A 14,829-nucleotide genomic window follows, 5' to 3' on the forward strand; every position below is an offset into this window, starting at 1 on the left:
TTAAAAAGAAAATAATGGTAAAACTTTTCTCTTCAGATTCATTTAATTTAATATGCCTATTCTAAGAGGCAGATAATGCTGAACTACTAAATCCAAAGCCTCCTTATTAAATTACTTGTAAAAAGATTATTTTGAATAAAATTTCCTTAATAATTAATAAGTTTTAATTCCTTAAAAAAAATCTTAATTAAACTTCATAAAAATAAACAAGCGAACAAAGAAAGGAAAATGGAATTATACTAGTTAATTCTATAATATTTTAATTTATGAATTTTTTGGAATAATTTTATGATTTTATTTAAATTTATTTAATTAATCCAATTCTAAATTTTAAAAATAAAAAATTAAATTAATATAATATACCAATTAAATTTTGAATTCAAATATAACAAAAGTATATTATTCACTTAGAAAAAAAAAATTGAAGCAGGGATTTTTAGGAAAAAGGGTTTGCGTGGGAATGAAATCATTCCAAAATCCTATCCCTCTGGTCTGAAAAAAGTGCACCAAACAGAAAAGAAAAATTTTATGATAATAGCATCACAGCATGTTACCCAAATTCTTTTTTAAAAATATGATTGCACGAAAATTTTTTTGTTTATTTTTTTGAGATGTTTTAAAATTATATTTTATTTATTTTTTTAAATATTTAAAATTTTTATTTTATATTTTAAAATTATTTTATTTTTTAATATTAAAAATCATAAAATTTTAATTTTATAAAAAAAATTGAATTTTGGTATTAAATACATCTAAATTAAAAATTTTTTAAACTCAATAAAAATTAATTTTAAAATAAAAAAAGTAATAATCATACTGTAACGTGGCTCCAGTGGCATTCAAATTCAGCCAAAGTAGTTGGAAAAAAGCAAAAGAAACATCAAACAAGTCTACCTTTTCGCCTCATTTAACACCCTTAAACTGATTGCAATAATACCAAATTCTCCTTTTTTTTTTTTAATTTGAGTAGTCCTCACCTTCTAGAAACAGAAATATGAAAAAAAAAAAAAAAAAACCTTTTTTTTTATTTTTTTATAATTTTCTCCCATTACTATCCAAGAACCTTCTTCGCTCGATGGCGTGAGGAGCTGCCAAAGTCCGGGACTTTTCATTCTTCCTGTTCAAATAAAAAAAGAAAATTTGGGTTTGGTTTTTTCAAATGAAATGAAACATATTTGATTCAGTCATCTTTCCTTGTCGCCACCCCATTAAGACTCTTCCTCAGAGCTTTTTTCTTGCAAAAGACGTCCTCTATTTTTTTTTTTTTTAATTGTTAACAAAGCAGGCCGTAGCAGCCTCTGTGGAAATGGGAACGTCCTCATTTTTATTTCAATGCCTTTGACTTTGGACATTTCCATCTTTCAAAAACGCCATTCCAACAACAACAACAGAATAGAAAACCCTCCAACCCCAAGCTCTATAATTAACACATCTCCTTTTCATTATGCAGATACTCTGTTATCCCTTTCAATGTCTTGTTCTTAAAGCTACTTGCTTTTAGATTATATACCGACGATCATAAACAACAGGTTCTTTCATTCTTTCTCGCTTCTTTGTATTTGTATTTGTATTTGTACCATAGTTTTATATGTATACATACTTCTTTTTAATTTGTAAATTATTTTGTAGTACTAGGTGTGGCTTTTGGAATTCTGGGTTGTTTTTTGTTTCTTAATATCTGTTGCTGAAGTTTGGTTTTTTAGCAAATTTGGGTGAAATCACAATCTGGGTATTTCTTGAATTTTGTTGATTTGTTAACTTTTGAGCTGTTGGAGATGTCTTTGATCCATAGATCATAGCCTCAAAAGTGGTTCCTGTAGATTTTGTTACTGTATTTTATATTCCTCTGATCTAAGAGAAGAAAGTTGAAGGGGATCCTGGATTTGTTTTGGGGATGGATTCAAAAATCCCAGTTGAGAATTTGTTTAGTATTGAACCCGTTCTAAGTTCCTCGTCAAGAAGGAGCATTTCTACTCATTCCAAAGCTTCGAGTGGGAATTCCATTAGGGAAGTGAATTTTAGTGATTTGGGGTCAAAACCTGTGAGATATGGATCTCATGGTGCTGAGTCAGAGACATATAGCATGTCACAGAAAGAGATCAATGATGAAGATGCTAGGTTGGTACAAATAAATGATCCTGTCAAGACAAATGAGAGGTTTGAGTTTGCTGGGAATTCCATTCGGACTGGAAAGTACTCAATCTTAACATTTTTGCCTAGGAACTTGTTTGAGCAGTTTCACAGAGTTGCCTATATATACTTCCTTGTGATTGCCGTGCTTAATCAGCTGCCTCAGCTTGCGGTTTTTGGCCGTGGAGCTTCCATTATGCCATTGGCAATTGTCCTTCTGGTTACAGCAGTTAAAGATGCATATGAGGACTACAGGCGCCATAGGTCGGACACGATTGAGAATAATAGGCTAGCATCAGTTTTGGTAAATGACCACTTTCAACAAAAGAAATGGAAGAACATTCAGGTTGGTGAGATAATCAAGATTCATGCAAATGAAACTATTCCTTGTGATATGGTTCTGCTCTCAACTAGTGATCCGACTGGGGTTGCATACGTGCAGACTATTAATTTGGATGGAGAGTCCAATTTGAAGACACGATATGCAAAACAGGAGACCCTTCTAAAGATTACTGAAAAGGAGAAGATTGCTGGGTTGATTAAGTGTGAGAAACCCAACAGGAACATATATGGGTTTCAGGCTAACATGGAAATTGATGGGAAACGGGTGTCGCTTGGTCCCTCCAATATTATACTTCGTGGCTGTGAGCTCAAAAATACTGCTTGGGCAGTTGGGGTTGCCGTCTATGCTGGCCGTGAGACCAAAGTGATGCTTAACAGCTCAGGAGCCCCATCTAAGAGGAGCCGGCTTGAGACTCATATGAACTCGGAGATCATCTTCCTCTCACTGTTTCTTATTGCTCTGTGTACAGTTGTCTCTGTCTGTGCTGCTGTTTGGTTGAGGCGCCACAGAGATGAGTTGGACTACTTGCCCTTTTACAGAAGAAAGGACTTCTCTGAGGCAGAAGAAGAAAATTATAATTATTATGGATGGGGATTGGAAATATTTTTCACATTCCTTATGTCGGTAATTGTGTTCCAGATCATGATCCCCATCTCGTTGTATATTTCCATGGAGCTAGTCCGGGTTGGTCAGGCTTACTTCATGATTCGAGATACCCAAATGTATGATGAATCTTCAGATTCAAGATTTCAGTGTCGGGCTTTGAATATTAATGAGGACCTAGGGCAAATAAAATATGTTTTCTCTGACAAAACTGGTACACTTACTGAGAACAAAATGGAATTTCAGTGTGCCAGCATTTGGGGGGTAGATTACAGTGGTGGAAAGGCCACTTCACAAGATCAGGAAGATGGTTACTTTGTCGAAGGTAAACAATAAATATATTTTTACTACTTCTGTGTTAGAAAGGAATTTTTTTGAGGTTTCTGTAGCAATTTTCTGAATTAACTTTTCCTCTTTTTTTGAATCAGTGGATGGGAAGGTTTTGAGGCCTAAGATGAAGGTAAAGACTGACCCAGAGCTTCTACAAATTGCAAAGAATGGAAAAGAGACAAAAGATGGCTGTCATGTCCATGATTTCTTCCTTGCACTAGCAGCTTGCAATACAATTGTACCTCTAATCCTTGATACGCCTGATCCTATTGTGAAGTTGATAGATTACCAAGGGGAGTCTCCAGATGAACAGGCATTGGTTTATGCTGCTGCATCATATGGATTTATGCTGATAGAAAGAACCTCTGGCCATGTTGTTATTGACATTCAAGGAGTTAGGCAAAGGTAATCTGAAGTGCTGACTTCTATCTTCTTGAATTCATTTACACCATTTCTGTTATATTGTTATATTATGATGACCTCCACCTGCATTAGTACTAGTATTGCTACTAAATATGAGTTTTTGGTGTTAGTATTTAGTATAAATACTTCGGTGGGGTGCTTCAATTGTTATAGGAACTTTTAGAGCATTAAATTTTGTGGAACATATTACCAAAAGGTAGATATGTGAGTTTTCTTTTTTAGGTAATCAATAATATATATATATATATATATATATGAGTTTCGTTTTGGAAGTTTCATCTAGTACTTTGCACCAAAAGAATGATGGTTTGAACTAAATTCTTAACCTGTACAAGTGAAAATGAGTTGTATTTTTCATCACACAATTATAGTTTTATATTATTGGAGGTTATCAGCATCATTTTATGTTACAGTCTTTGCATATTTACCTACTAATAAGGTTGGGGAAAAATCTGTTGAGACCTGAGACATTCAGAGGTTAAGATAATGTTAGTTTAAAGAATTAACATTTAAATTTCGTTTGCTTTGGAAGAAGAACAGAAAAAAAAAGGGGGGGGGGGGAAGAGTTGCTAATCTAACTTCATTACTATGATAATACCTATTAAAGATGTGCCGATAATTGTGCCGGTGTCATACTCCTGGACTTTAATTATATTAATTTTTCGTTATTGAATAACAATGTTTTGGGCCATGCAGGTTCAATGTTTTGGGTTTACACGAGTTTGATAGTGATCGGAAGCGGATGTCTGTTATATTGGGGTTCCCTGACCAATCTGTAAAAGTGTTTGTAAAAGGTGCTGACACATCAATGTTTAGTGTCATGGACAGATCCATGAATATAAATGTAAAACGCATAACTGAAGCCCATCTTTATTCTTACTCCTCATTGGGCTTGAGAACACTAGTGGTTGGAATGAGAGAATTGAGTACTTCAGAATTTGACGATTGGCACTCTGCATTTGAGGCAGCAAGCACTGCTCTAATGGGTAGAGCCAGTTTGCTTCGGAAGGTTGCAAGCAATATAGAAAACAATCTCTGCATACTGGGTGCCTCTGGTATTGAAGATAAACTGCAACAAGGAGTGCCAGAAGCGATTGAGTCTCTTAGAACAGCAGGGATCAAAGTATGGGTGTTGACTGGGGACAAGCAAGAAACTGCTATATCAATTGGGTACTCCTCGAAGCTCTTGACGAGTAAAATGACGCAAATTATAATTAACAGCAACTCTATGGAGTCATGCAGAAAGAGTTTAGAAGATGCCATCATCATGTCTAAGAAACTCACTACTATATCAGGCAATATAAATAATACTGGAGGAACTTTAGGAACTGTTTTAACTCCAGTAGCCTTGATTATTGATGGTACCAGCCTTGTATATATTCTTGACAGTGAACTTGAAGAAAGGGTAAAGAGTTGTAGACTTGCTTTAGATTTTTGTTTTCTCTTTCTGATATCCTGCATGCTGATGTGACTTACTTTTTCATCTTTGCTTGCAGCTTTTCCAGTTAGCCTGTAATTGTTCTGTGGTTTTGTGTTGTCGGGTGGCCCCGTTACAAAAAGCTGGAATCGTTTCCCTTGTAAAGAAAAGGACTGTGGATATGACACTTGCCATTGGGGATGGTAATCATCATTCTCTTGATTTTCTAATCACCATCTTATGATCAATAAAGAGAAAAAGTGTAATATTGTAAAATTTTATCTGCTTTCTTTTTGGCCGTTTAGGCTGATTTAAGAAATAATACTGGATGCTTGACAGGTGCTAATGATGTTTCAATGATCCAAATGGCGGACGTGGGAGTCGGCATTAGTGGCCAAGAGGGTAGGCAAGCTGTAATGGCATCAGATTTTGCAATGGGGCAGTTCAGATTCTTAGTTACTCTTTTGTTGGTGCATGGCCACTGGAATTACCAGCGGATGGGCTACATGATACTATACAATTTTTACAGGAATGCAGTGTTTGTCCTTGTTTTATTTTGGTGAGTTATTTTTAGATAGGGTGCTTGTTCAAATCTATAATTTATTCATTTTTTTTACAAGGAAGGCCATAGCCTGGGAATCCTAGACCTATTGGATGTCACCTTTTAAAAGTGGTTGCATGAACCAACTGGACTAAGCCTCAGATTCATCTATAACTTATTCTGGTACTTGTACTAAATGCAGATATTTAACCTACATTACATGGTTCAGCATGTTGGTATCTAAGCAAACCTTGGTTTTAACCTAACAGGGACTGTATGTTTTGGTACTTACTCAATGGGCCATAAAAGGGAAGGGGGGGGGGGGGGGTGTTTGATGCTATATAATGTCATCATTGCATGTTTAGAAATATATCTGATTGATCTTTTGCTTGTATACCCTCTTGTATTAGAGATTTAGAGTGGCCTACCTCCCCAAAACATAAAAAAGTGAAATTCTTCTTTTGCTCATTTAGGATAAAAATATAAATGAATTTTGATCCCAGTTGGTTCAAAATAATTATTTACTCTTAATTCAAAATAGAAGTTAAATCACATTTTGGCGACTTAAAATAACATTTTTTCTGTGGATGAGTAATGTTAACTTCACTATATTCTTTTGCAGGTATGTGCTCTTTACGTGTTTCACTTTGACCACTGCAATCACTGAGTGGAGCAGTGTGTTGTATTCTGTAATCTACACATCAGTGCCTACTATAGTTGTTGGTATTCTTGACAAGGACCTAAATAGAAGAACTCTTTTAAAGTATCCTCAGCTCTATGGGGCTGGGCACAGACAAGAATGCTACAACAAGAGACTTTTTTGGATAACAATGATTGATACTTTCTGGCAAAGTGCAGTTGCCTTTTTTATTCCTCTTCTTGCATACTGGGGCGGCACCATTGATGCATCAAGTATAGGAGATCTTTGGACTCTTGCAGTTGTTATATTGGTTAATTTACACTTGGCCATGGATGTCATCCGCTGGAATTGGATAACTCACGTAGCCATTTGGGGATCTATAATTGCAACTTTTATTTGTGTCATCATTATTGATGCTATACCAACTTTAGTTGGTTACTGGTAAGCCCTTTTATCATCAGATTTATTTCTTTAGTTTTATTTACTTTAATTGAGCATGTAGGTTTCAGTTGAACTTGATGAAGCAGGATGAGGTAATTTTTTTTAACAGTTCCCCCATAACATACCTTGAAACATTTGGTTTTTTTCCTTACCTGGTAACACAAAAAAATTTTGTTTTACATACATAAATATATATATATATATATATGTATATGTATGTATAGAGGTGGCAAATAGGTGTTGAGCGAGTTTGGGTTAGACCAACTTTGGATTTGAATAATTTTAGATTCAGATTTCTTCAGGTTCTGGTTGTCTCAGGTTCTTTGGGTTTATTTGGGTTCCGGTCTTTTGACTTTTTATTCATGTTGGATTAGACTATGTTCAGGCTCCTTTGGGTGGGTTTTGGGATTCAGGTTTATTTTGCTGCCTCTATATAACATGTAGATATGCACTTGTGTGTGTACATAAGAATATGCATAGTTAAGCTAAAATAACAAAAATAAAAAATAAAAAACCCTAAACCTTATCACTTTATTTAGATAAGCTTCTATGCTTTTATTGCACCTAAATAAACCCTTAATCTTTAATTTTCGTCCAAATAATCCCTTAACCTTTCATTTGTACCTAAATTAACCCATAACATAAGTCAATCTTTCGATTAAAATAAGAGCTTATTTAAATACAAATCAAAGGAGAAGGATTTATTTAGGTACAATAAAAGTATGGGGCCTTATTTAAGAAAAATGAAATAATTTAGGGGTTTTTTTAGTATTTTTAACCTATAAATATGCATGTATGCATGGTCATCCCCAAGTCTTGGAGTTTCTGTGTACTCATCTGCCACCCTGAGGTTAGGACATCTCAATTATGTCCTGTTGACCTTAGGAATATTGCAATAATTGTTTATGGTAAAAATGCCCTTGATTGATTCTATGCTACACTGATAGTGAGTAAATTTAGTAAATGATTCATTAAAATTTGTAATTTTCATTGTATATATTTTCTAACCCTTGCCAACTGATGTGATTTGACAGGGCCATCTTTGAAATAGTGAAGACTGGAAAGTTTTGGTTGTGTTTGCTTGCCATCATTGTAGCTGCGCTAATTCCTCGTTTTGTTGTGAAGGTTCTTTATCAGTTATACACACCTTGCGATGTTCAGATTGCAAGGGAAGCTGAAAAGTTTCGGACTTTGAGTGAGTCTGCAGCTGTAGAAATAGAAATGAATCCAATCTTGGACCCTCCAAGGAGATGAAAAAGGTGATTTTGTTCCTTGTCTACCCCTATTTCCTTTTGTAAAGTATCATATGCTTTAGGCCTCTGCAGAGTATTATTCTTCTTTGGCGGATTATCATTGTTTGCTATCCAAAGGATAGAATTAGTACACCATAAGTTTGTAGTTTAAGTTGTTATATCTTATAAAATTACTTAATGTAAATTAGCATGGTTTACAACAAGGAGAACCATACAAAAAAATTTCAATGAATACAGTTTTATTGCCACTTTTTGTTGTCCATTCTTGATTGACTGAATTTGCATTTATAACTAGAGCATAAGGGGCTGTTTAGATTTGCTTTAATTCTAAATCATTTTTGAAAGAACTACTAATATCAGTTGTTGTTTTTGGTACAAAGAATATCATGGCTTAGGAATAGAGGAAGGATTGCAGGTGCTGGGATTTAAATGCCAGACTTTCTGAAAGCTACCTCTTAAAAGTGGCTGCAAAGTTTTGGATTCACTAATTGGTTCGTTTAGTACAAGAGATGAGTATGACTTAGACTGTTAACTTGTGATCAATGATGTTAGTATCACATTGGAATTACCAATGATGCCAGATATCTCCTTGACACCATCCAAACTGAGAAAACTTAGTTCAGTTCATTCAATCTCATCAAGTTGTTGCATTTCTTGCGGGACAAAAGAGATCCTGATCAGCTGTCATTCTTCTCAATATCATTGAGTTGGATGAGTAGAAATCATCTTGCTGTCTAAAATCTTTAAACACCAACCTTGAAACTGGAATGGGGGGCAATTATCAAAATATAGAGTAAGATCTACATCTCTGATTATGTCAAACAAGTAACAGCAACATGCATGGCCAAGATCTTGGAGTTAGCTGCAAGTTCAAATGAAAACATGAAGGGGTCAAAGCTTTGTGATTGTAGTAGGAAACCAGAGAAGCCAAGGCAAATGAATGAAAATATGCATGGCTGACATTTCAAGCTCCTGATTTAGTCATTTTTGGTTTTTAGTTCCTGTTCTATTAGTTCAACGAAATAAATAATAATTTTTTTATTATTATTTGAGAAAGGAAGCTTCGAATCTTACTCTTTTGAGTATAGGATCTTGCCCCAATTACTAAGTCAAATGCTCGGATATAATATAATTTTTATTTCCAATGAATGGTTTTTTAATGTAATCCCATAGATCCATCAACGAGGCATAGTTATGATGATAAAACTAGTTTTCCTGACACGTGCTTTGCACGTGATTCTTAACTAAATTATAATTATAATATAATTAAATAATTTTAGTATTTGTTTTGAAATTGAAATAATCACCATAATATCAAATTAAATTGAAAATATAAGTTTAAATTTAAAAGTAAATAAATATAACAAAAATTTTAAAGTGAATTAATAAAAATAAATATCTAATTTTTCTCTATGTTGACTTTTTAATTTAGAAGTTTTTTTTTTCCCCTAAATATTTTAGTGTTACCTAATCATCTTCATTAATTTTTGTATATATTTTTTAAGTTTTTAACTCTAGAGGATCATCTTTTAGATTATCACAATTAAACTAGATTTTGTGTTTTACTTCTTTCTTACTTTATATTTTTTCTCGAGATTTCTTTTTAGTTTTTCTAATGATGAATTTTTTATTTTCATTTTTATGAATTTATAAGATAATTAATCATTGTTGAATTCATTCAAGCTTTTACTTTTTGTCTATTTGCTATTGAAAATTTAAATTCTTTATTTTGATTTAAAATCATATTATCATAAATTTTTTGTTACTTGAAATAAAATAAATATATAATATTTTCTTTTTCATTTCTGACTTATTATTATTATTATTATTATTATTATTGTAGACACCTTATTTAGTTCGGACTCAAGCCCATTGGCCTTGATCCAATAGGTTTGGGTCTAAGTCCATTGGACTCGGTTTAGGATCCAATTAGCTGGCCCTAATGAGTTTTTATTTTTATTTTTATTATTTAATATATATTTTTATTTTTATTTTTATTATTTATCTGCTTTTATTTATTATTATTATTATTATTTATCTATTTCTTTTATTTATCTAATTATTTTTTTCTTTGTTATCTATTAATATATTTATCTTTTTATTTTGACTAATTTTCGGTTAAGATTAGGATAAAAAAAATTGAAATGAATTTGATTGTGATTTGAGAATTGACAGAGTTGGGATGAGATTCAAAGATTGAATCCAAATTTCAGAAAAAGTTGGGATATAAATAGGTGCTAGAAGAACAGAAGAAACACACATAAAACACAGACAGAGTGAAGAAATAGAAGCTTAAAAGGGTTTTGGTGCGTTAGAATAGCTTTAGGAATCTGTGGGAAATTTTTGGAGAATTTTTTATGAATTTTTTTCTAAAAATTTTTGAAAAATTTTCAGATTTCGATTGAATTTTTCGACAAAGATTGAATTTTTCGACGACTATTTCGGCCAAGTTTGAATTTTCTGACCAACTTTCTCGTTTCCGGCAATAATTTTCAAAAATCGATCAATTTTTTGACAAAAAATCTAGATTTCGACGAAAATTTTCAAAATCCGACAGGCATTCAACCGGAGTTCTTCGGGTTTTAAAGAGAAGGGAGAGAAGAGAAAGGAAAAAGAGTGAGGGTTCTGCTGAAAAAACAAAGGAATTAGCCTTTTATACTCTCCCCAAAATGATGTCGTTTTTACGTTAGTAATCCAGAGGATCCGCACGTTTTGCCAAGATCCAACCTGACCCGAGCGCCAACCCGCTTTGACCCGCGTGCGACCCGTGTCTCCGAGTCGTTAGCCAAGCTGAGTCGACACCCCAAACTGCATCTCCGAGCCGTTTTTCTTCCTCAAGCCAAGCCGAGCTGACCGTTTCCAGTTTTTTTTTCATTTATATATATATTTATTATTATTATTTATTTATTAGATTAGATTTGTTTAATATTTTTTATTTATTTATTTTCTTTTATTTTTATTTTCATTTTTATTTTTTTAATTTTATTATTTTATTTTCTTTAAATAAAATTCAAAAAAAATATTTTTGAGGAAAAGTTGAAAGTATCAATTTTCCTTGAAAATAAGCTTTCCAAAAATAAATATTTTTTTGGGAAAAGTTGAAAATATCAATTTTTCTTAAAAATAAATTTTCAAAAAAATGAATTTTTGAGGAAAAGTTGAAAGTATCAATTTTCCTCGAAATTAAAAATATTTTAGGAAAAAGTTGAAAGTATCAATTTTTCTTACACAAAAGCAATCATTTTTTCTTCCTTTTTGTTTTCTTGAATTTTTTTTAATGTTAAATAATTCGACGATGGAGCCTCTGCAAGTGAAATAGTAGTTTTCTTGCATACTCTTGAGGTGAGAGAATTTTTTCAATTTTCTGCTAAAAGTATTAGAGTCAATTGAGAATAATTTTCAATAATTAATTACTTGATAAATTTTTAAGGCTTATTGGATAACACAAAATTAAGCTAGTACCATCTTTCGATGGGCGTTGTGAGGGTGTTATAACCTTTTTCACATGTAACCGAACTCCAGAATCCTATTCTAATTAGTAGACCTGAACCTATTCTTTTAGGGACCTTTAAACTTAAGTGTTCCCTGAAAGGATAGATTCTTTAGGTGACCAATCGCACTTAGATAAAAAAGATTGATGACGACTCCTTAAGTCAATGTCTAGCGATAGATTTTTGGATCTAGATGTTATGACAGCTTGACGACTCCACTGGAGACGTTTGAGGGTCAGGCCAATAAATAAATTCGTGTTATCCAAAAGCCTAATAAAATTTAACCTTTTTGTATATATTTTATTTATTCATTCATGTTTATTTACTTTATAAATTATGACATTTATATGCATATGCATAACATAAGCTCTATACCCGAGCTCCGTCCTTCTAAGAGGGAGTAAAGTACCTATTACTTTCGTGAGGTCTAATGCCTCCGCAGTGGCTAGATACTCCCACTCAAATTGAACCTTTTTCGCTTGTAGCCTGTAATAGGTGAGGATTAGGGTGCCTTACTAGTCTGTGATGGATAATGATGTAAGGAGTAGTTTGAGAACCTTTAGACTTTAGCATTGAACTACATACAAGTGAACCTTAGAAGTGCCTAACCCTAAGATAGAGCCCTTTTTTACCCAATAATAGATATACCCTGAAACTAGGACACAAAAAGGGTATTTATCTAATCATTTTGATAGTCTGACTTTGTGCATCATTTTCATTATCATATGTAACATTATGCATCGGTATCACTTTCAGTTCATTTATGAAACTAACTATGTTGTTGGTTTGATTTTGTGCATCTGTATTATTTTCATGATCATGTTTTAACATTCTTATTTGCATCTATTTCATATTAGATTTCATCCATGAAAATGTACATTTCATTCATGCATCAACGTATCATACATAAAGCATAACATAGCGTTTCTAATCATAATTATGATGCTAAAGGTTCAAGGATAACTCCATCTAGTGAGAACCCTGTCCATCGATATAACATAAGATCTAGAGCCAGACAAATGGAGCAAAAAAATTCTCACTGATTTGAAAAACTAGAAAGCTTAGAAAGAGATTGAGAATGAGTTAAGTAAAATTTTGGATGCTTTCAACAAATTAAATAAGGGGAAATGAGTATAAGAGAATACAAGCCAACAAGGCCCTGCATCGCAAGAAGTGACTGACCCCCTATACCCTTCAGGTTTTGGTCCACCTCAAGCCCAGTTTGTACAAAAAGTTCCACCGTAACATTTCATATATCCTATATATCCTGGAATGCCATCAGCTTTCAACCTAGGGCATTATCATAGCTTTGTAAATCTTGTCTTTACTGAAAAGACAGTAGAACCAATTTTTGATCTAGATGATTTGAAAGAGAAAGAGAAAGAAAAGATAAGAGTGAAAACTCAAGAAAACTCTAAAATTAGTATGCTAGAACAAAGGCTACGGGCTGTGGAAGGAATTGGTTTCTATGGTTTAATGGATGATGTTGGGCTTCGCTTAGTCCCTAATGTGGTTATTCCTCATAAGTTCAAAGTACCAGAATTTAAAAAATATGATGGCACAAAGTGCCCAAAAACTTATATTACCATGTATTGTCGAAAGATGACAGCTTATGCTCATAACGAAAAGCTACTAATGCATGTTTTCCAAGACAATCTTACTAGTTCTGCTGTTCCGTGGTATATCCAGTTAGACAAAAATCGCATCCGTTCTTGGAGTGACATGAACCATGATTGTATCAGTCAATATCGACATATCATGGATTTGATCCCTGATTGTTGTCTTTATAAAACTTGAAGAAAAAGGCCAATGAGACTTTTAAAGAGTATGCCCAAAGGTGAAGGGATATTGCTTCTCAAATACAACCTCCTCTGACTGAGAAAAAAATTATAGTGTTATTTGTCAGTACTTTGAAATCTCTCTATTATGAAAAGATGATAGAGAATATAACAAAGAATTTCGTCGATATGGTGATATCTGAAGAAATTATTGAAAGTACCATAAAAAATGGCAAGTTAAAAAGGGGAGAAACCAAGAAGGCATCAGAAAAGAAAGAAACTGAAGCTCAAGCTATGAGCTTTGATAAATAACAATTCAGGGGTTATCAACCCTATCCACCCCAAGGTTACTCTTCGTACTATTTTACTGTGAATAATGCCTCATCCTACCCATACCAGCTAGTTTCACAATCACCTTATTTATCCACACACCGATTAATTTTTAGCTCTCAAGATCGTACATATAGCCTTAACATTCAAGCTCTTGTAAGAACCCAAATTCGCTCTACTAACCCAGCAAGTGGTTCACAAGAACAACGAATTACTCGAAAAAAACCTATATTTGATCCAATCCCCATGAATTATATGAAGTTATATCGAGAACTCTATAATAGCCATTTGATTGCCTCCAGCCATATAGAGCCACTTAAGCCACCCTATCCTAAGTTGTATGATCTTACAGCCCACTGCAACAACCACTATGAAATTACTGGCCATTCTAGTGAAAATTACACTGCTTTAAAGCATAAGGTGCAACGGTTGATCAATGATGGAATGGTAAGTTTTGATCAAAGAAAAGCAACAACACCTGATGTTAGTGCTCTGAATGACAATCAAGAACACATTGGTCAGAAAGGGTCCGAAAAGTCACAATGAACTGAAGGGCAAGATGTCAATAGAGATTCTTCACCTGATTGCATAGGAGGACAATTTTGAAGAATGGAGATAAAGCTGGTTGAAGGTTTTTTTGTTATTTTAGGATTTCTTTTCGAGTAATGTTATTTCTTTTTGCAATATGATTTCACTTGTTATCATTTTAATAAAGGTAAGTTAATGCATTTCATTACATTTTCTCTTTCACTCGACCATTACTTCATGTTCTGTTACCTTTCATAAATTTATATTCCCATTCTTAAATTTCAGATGATGAATATTAGACAATGATAATAATAATTCAGAGATTTAATTTTGAGAACTCATCCACATTAATATGAGGAGATGATTTGAGCAAAAAAGTAAGCTATTACCAGAGGTGAAATAGATATGTCTTGAAGATGTGCAATCTTTTATACAGGTTCATGAGCTTTGTTCAATTTATGATGTTCGAGAAAAGTATTCACAATTAAAATGAAAAATGGTCATCTTTCTTTTACCATTCGAAAAATCATTCATTGCTACCATTTTAAGCCTATTATGATTTCTTTTTCTAAAGAACCCTA

At 33.2% G+C, this 14,829-nt stretch overlaps 1 protein-coding gene across 2 annotated transcripts; it reads left to right on the plus strand.

Moving 5' to 3' along the window:
* Nucleotides 1–989: 989 nt before the first annotated feature.
* On the plus strand, nucleotides 990–9,177 carry ALA1 (aminophospholipid ATPase 1). Of its 2 annotated transcripts, none has more exons than XM_022909882.2 (8): nucleotides 990–3,401; nucleotides 3,505–3,811; nucleotides 4,526–5,234; nucleotides 5,326–5,449; nucleotides 5,586–5,805; nucleotides 6,410–6,868; nucleotides 7,903–8,127; nucleotides 8,502–9,177. In XM_022909882.2, exons 1-7 carry the CDS (start codon nucleotides 1,895–1,897, stop codon nucleotides 8,120–8,122), a joined length of 3,546 nt encoding a protein of 1,181 aa, XP_022765617.2. In that variant the 5' UTR covers nucleotides 990–1,894; the 3' UTR covers nucleotides 8,123–8,127; nucleotides 8,502–9,177. The 2 variants fall into 2 exon arrangements, with proteins under 2 accessions (XP_022765617.2, XP_022765618.2); XM_022909883.2 differs by lacking the exon at nucleotides 8,502–9,177 and having other exon boundaries at nucleotides 1,083–1,529; nucleotides 1,630–3,401; nucleotides 7,903–8,369.
* The last annotated feature ends 5,652 nt before the right edge of the window (nucleotides 9,178–14,829 follow it).

This window comes from Durio zibethinus, chromosome 19 (assembly GCF_047325235.1).
Source record: "Durio zibethinus cultivar Kanyao isolate XHJ-2024 chromosome 19, ASM4732523v1, whole genome shotgun sequence".
Taxonomy (NCBI): domain Eukaryota; kingdom Viridiplantae; phylum Streptophyta; class Magnoliopsida; order Malvales; family Malvaceae; genus Durio; species Durio zibethinus.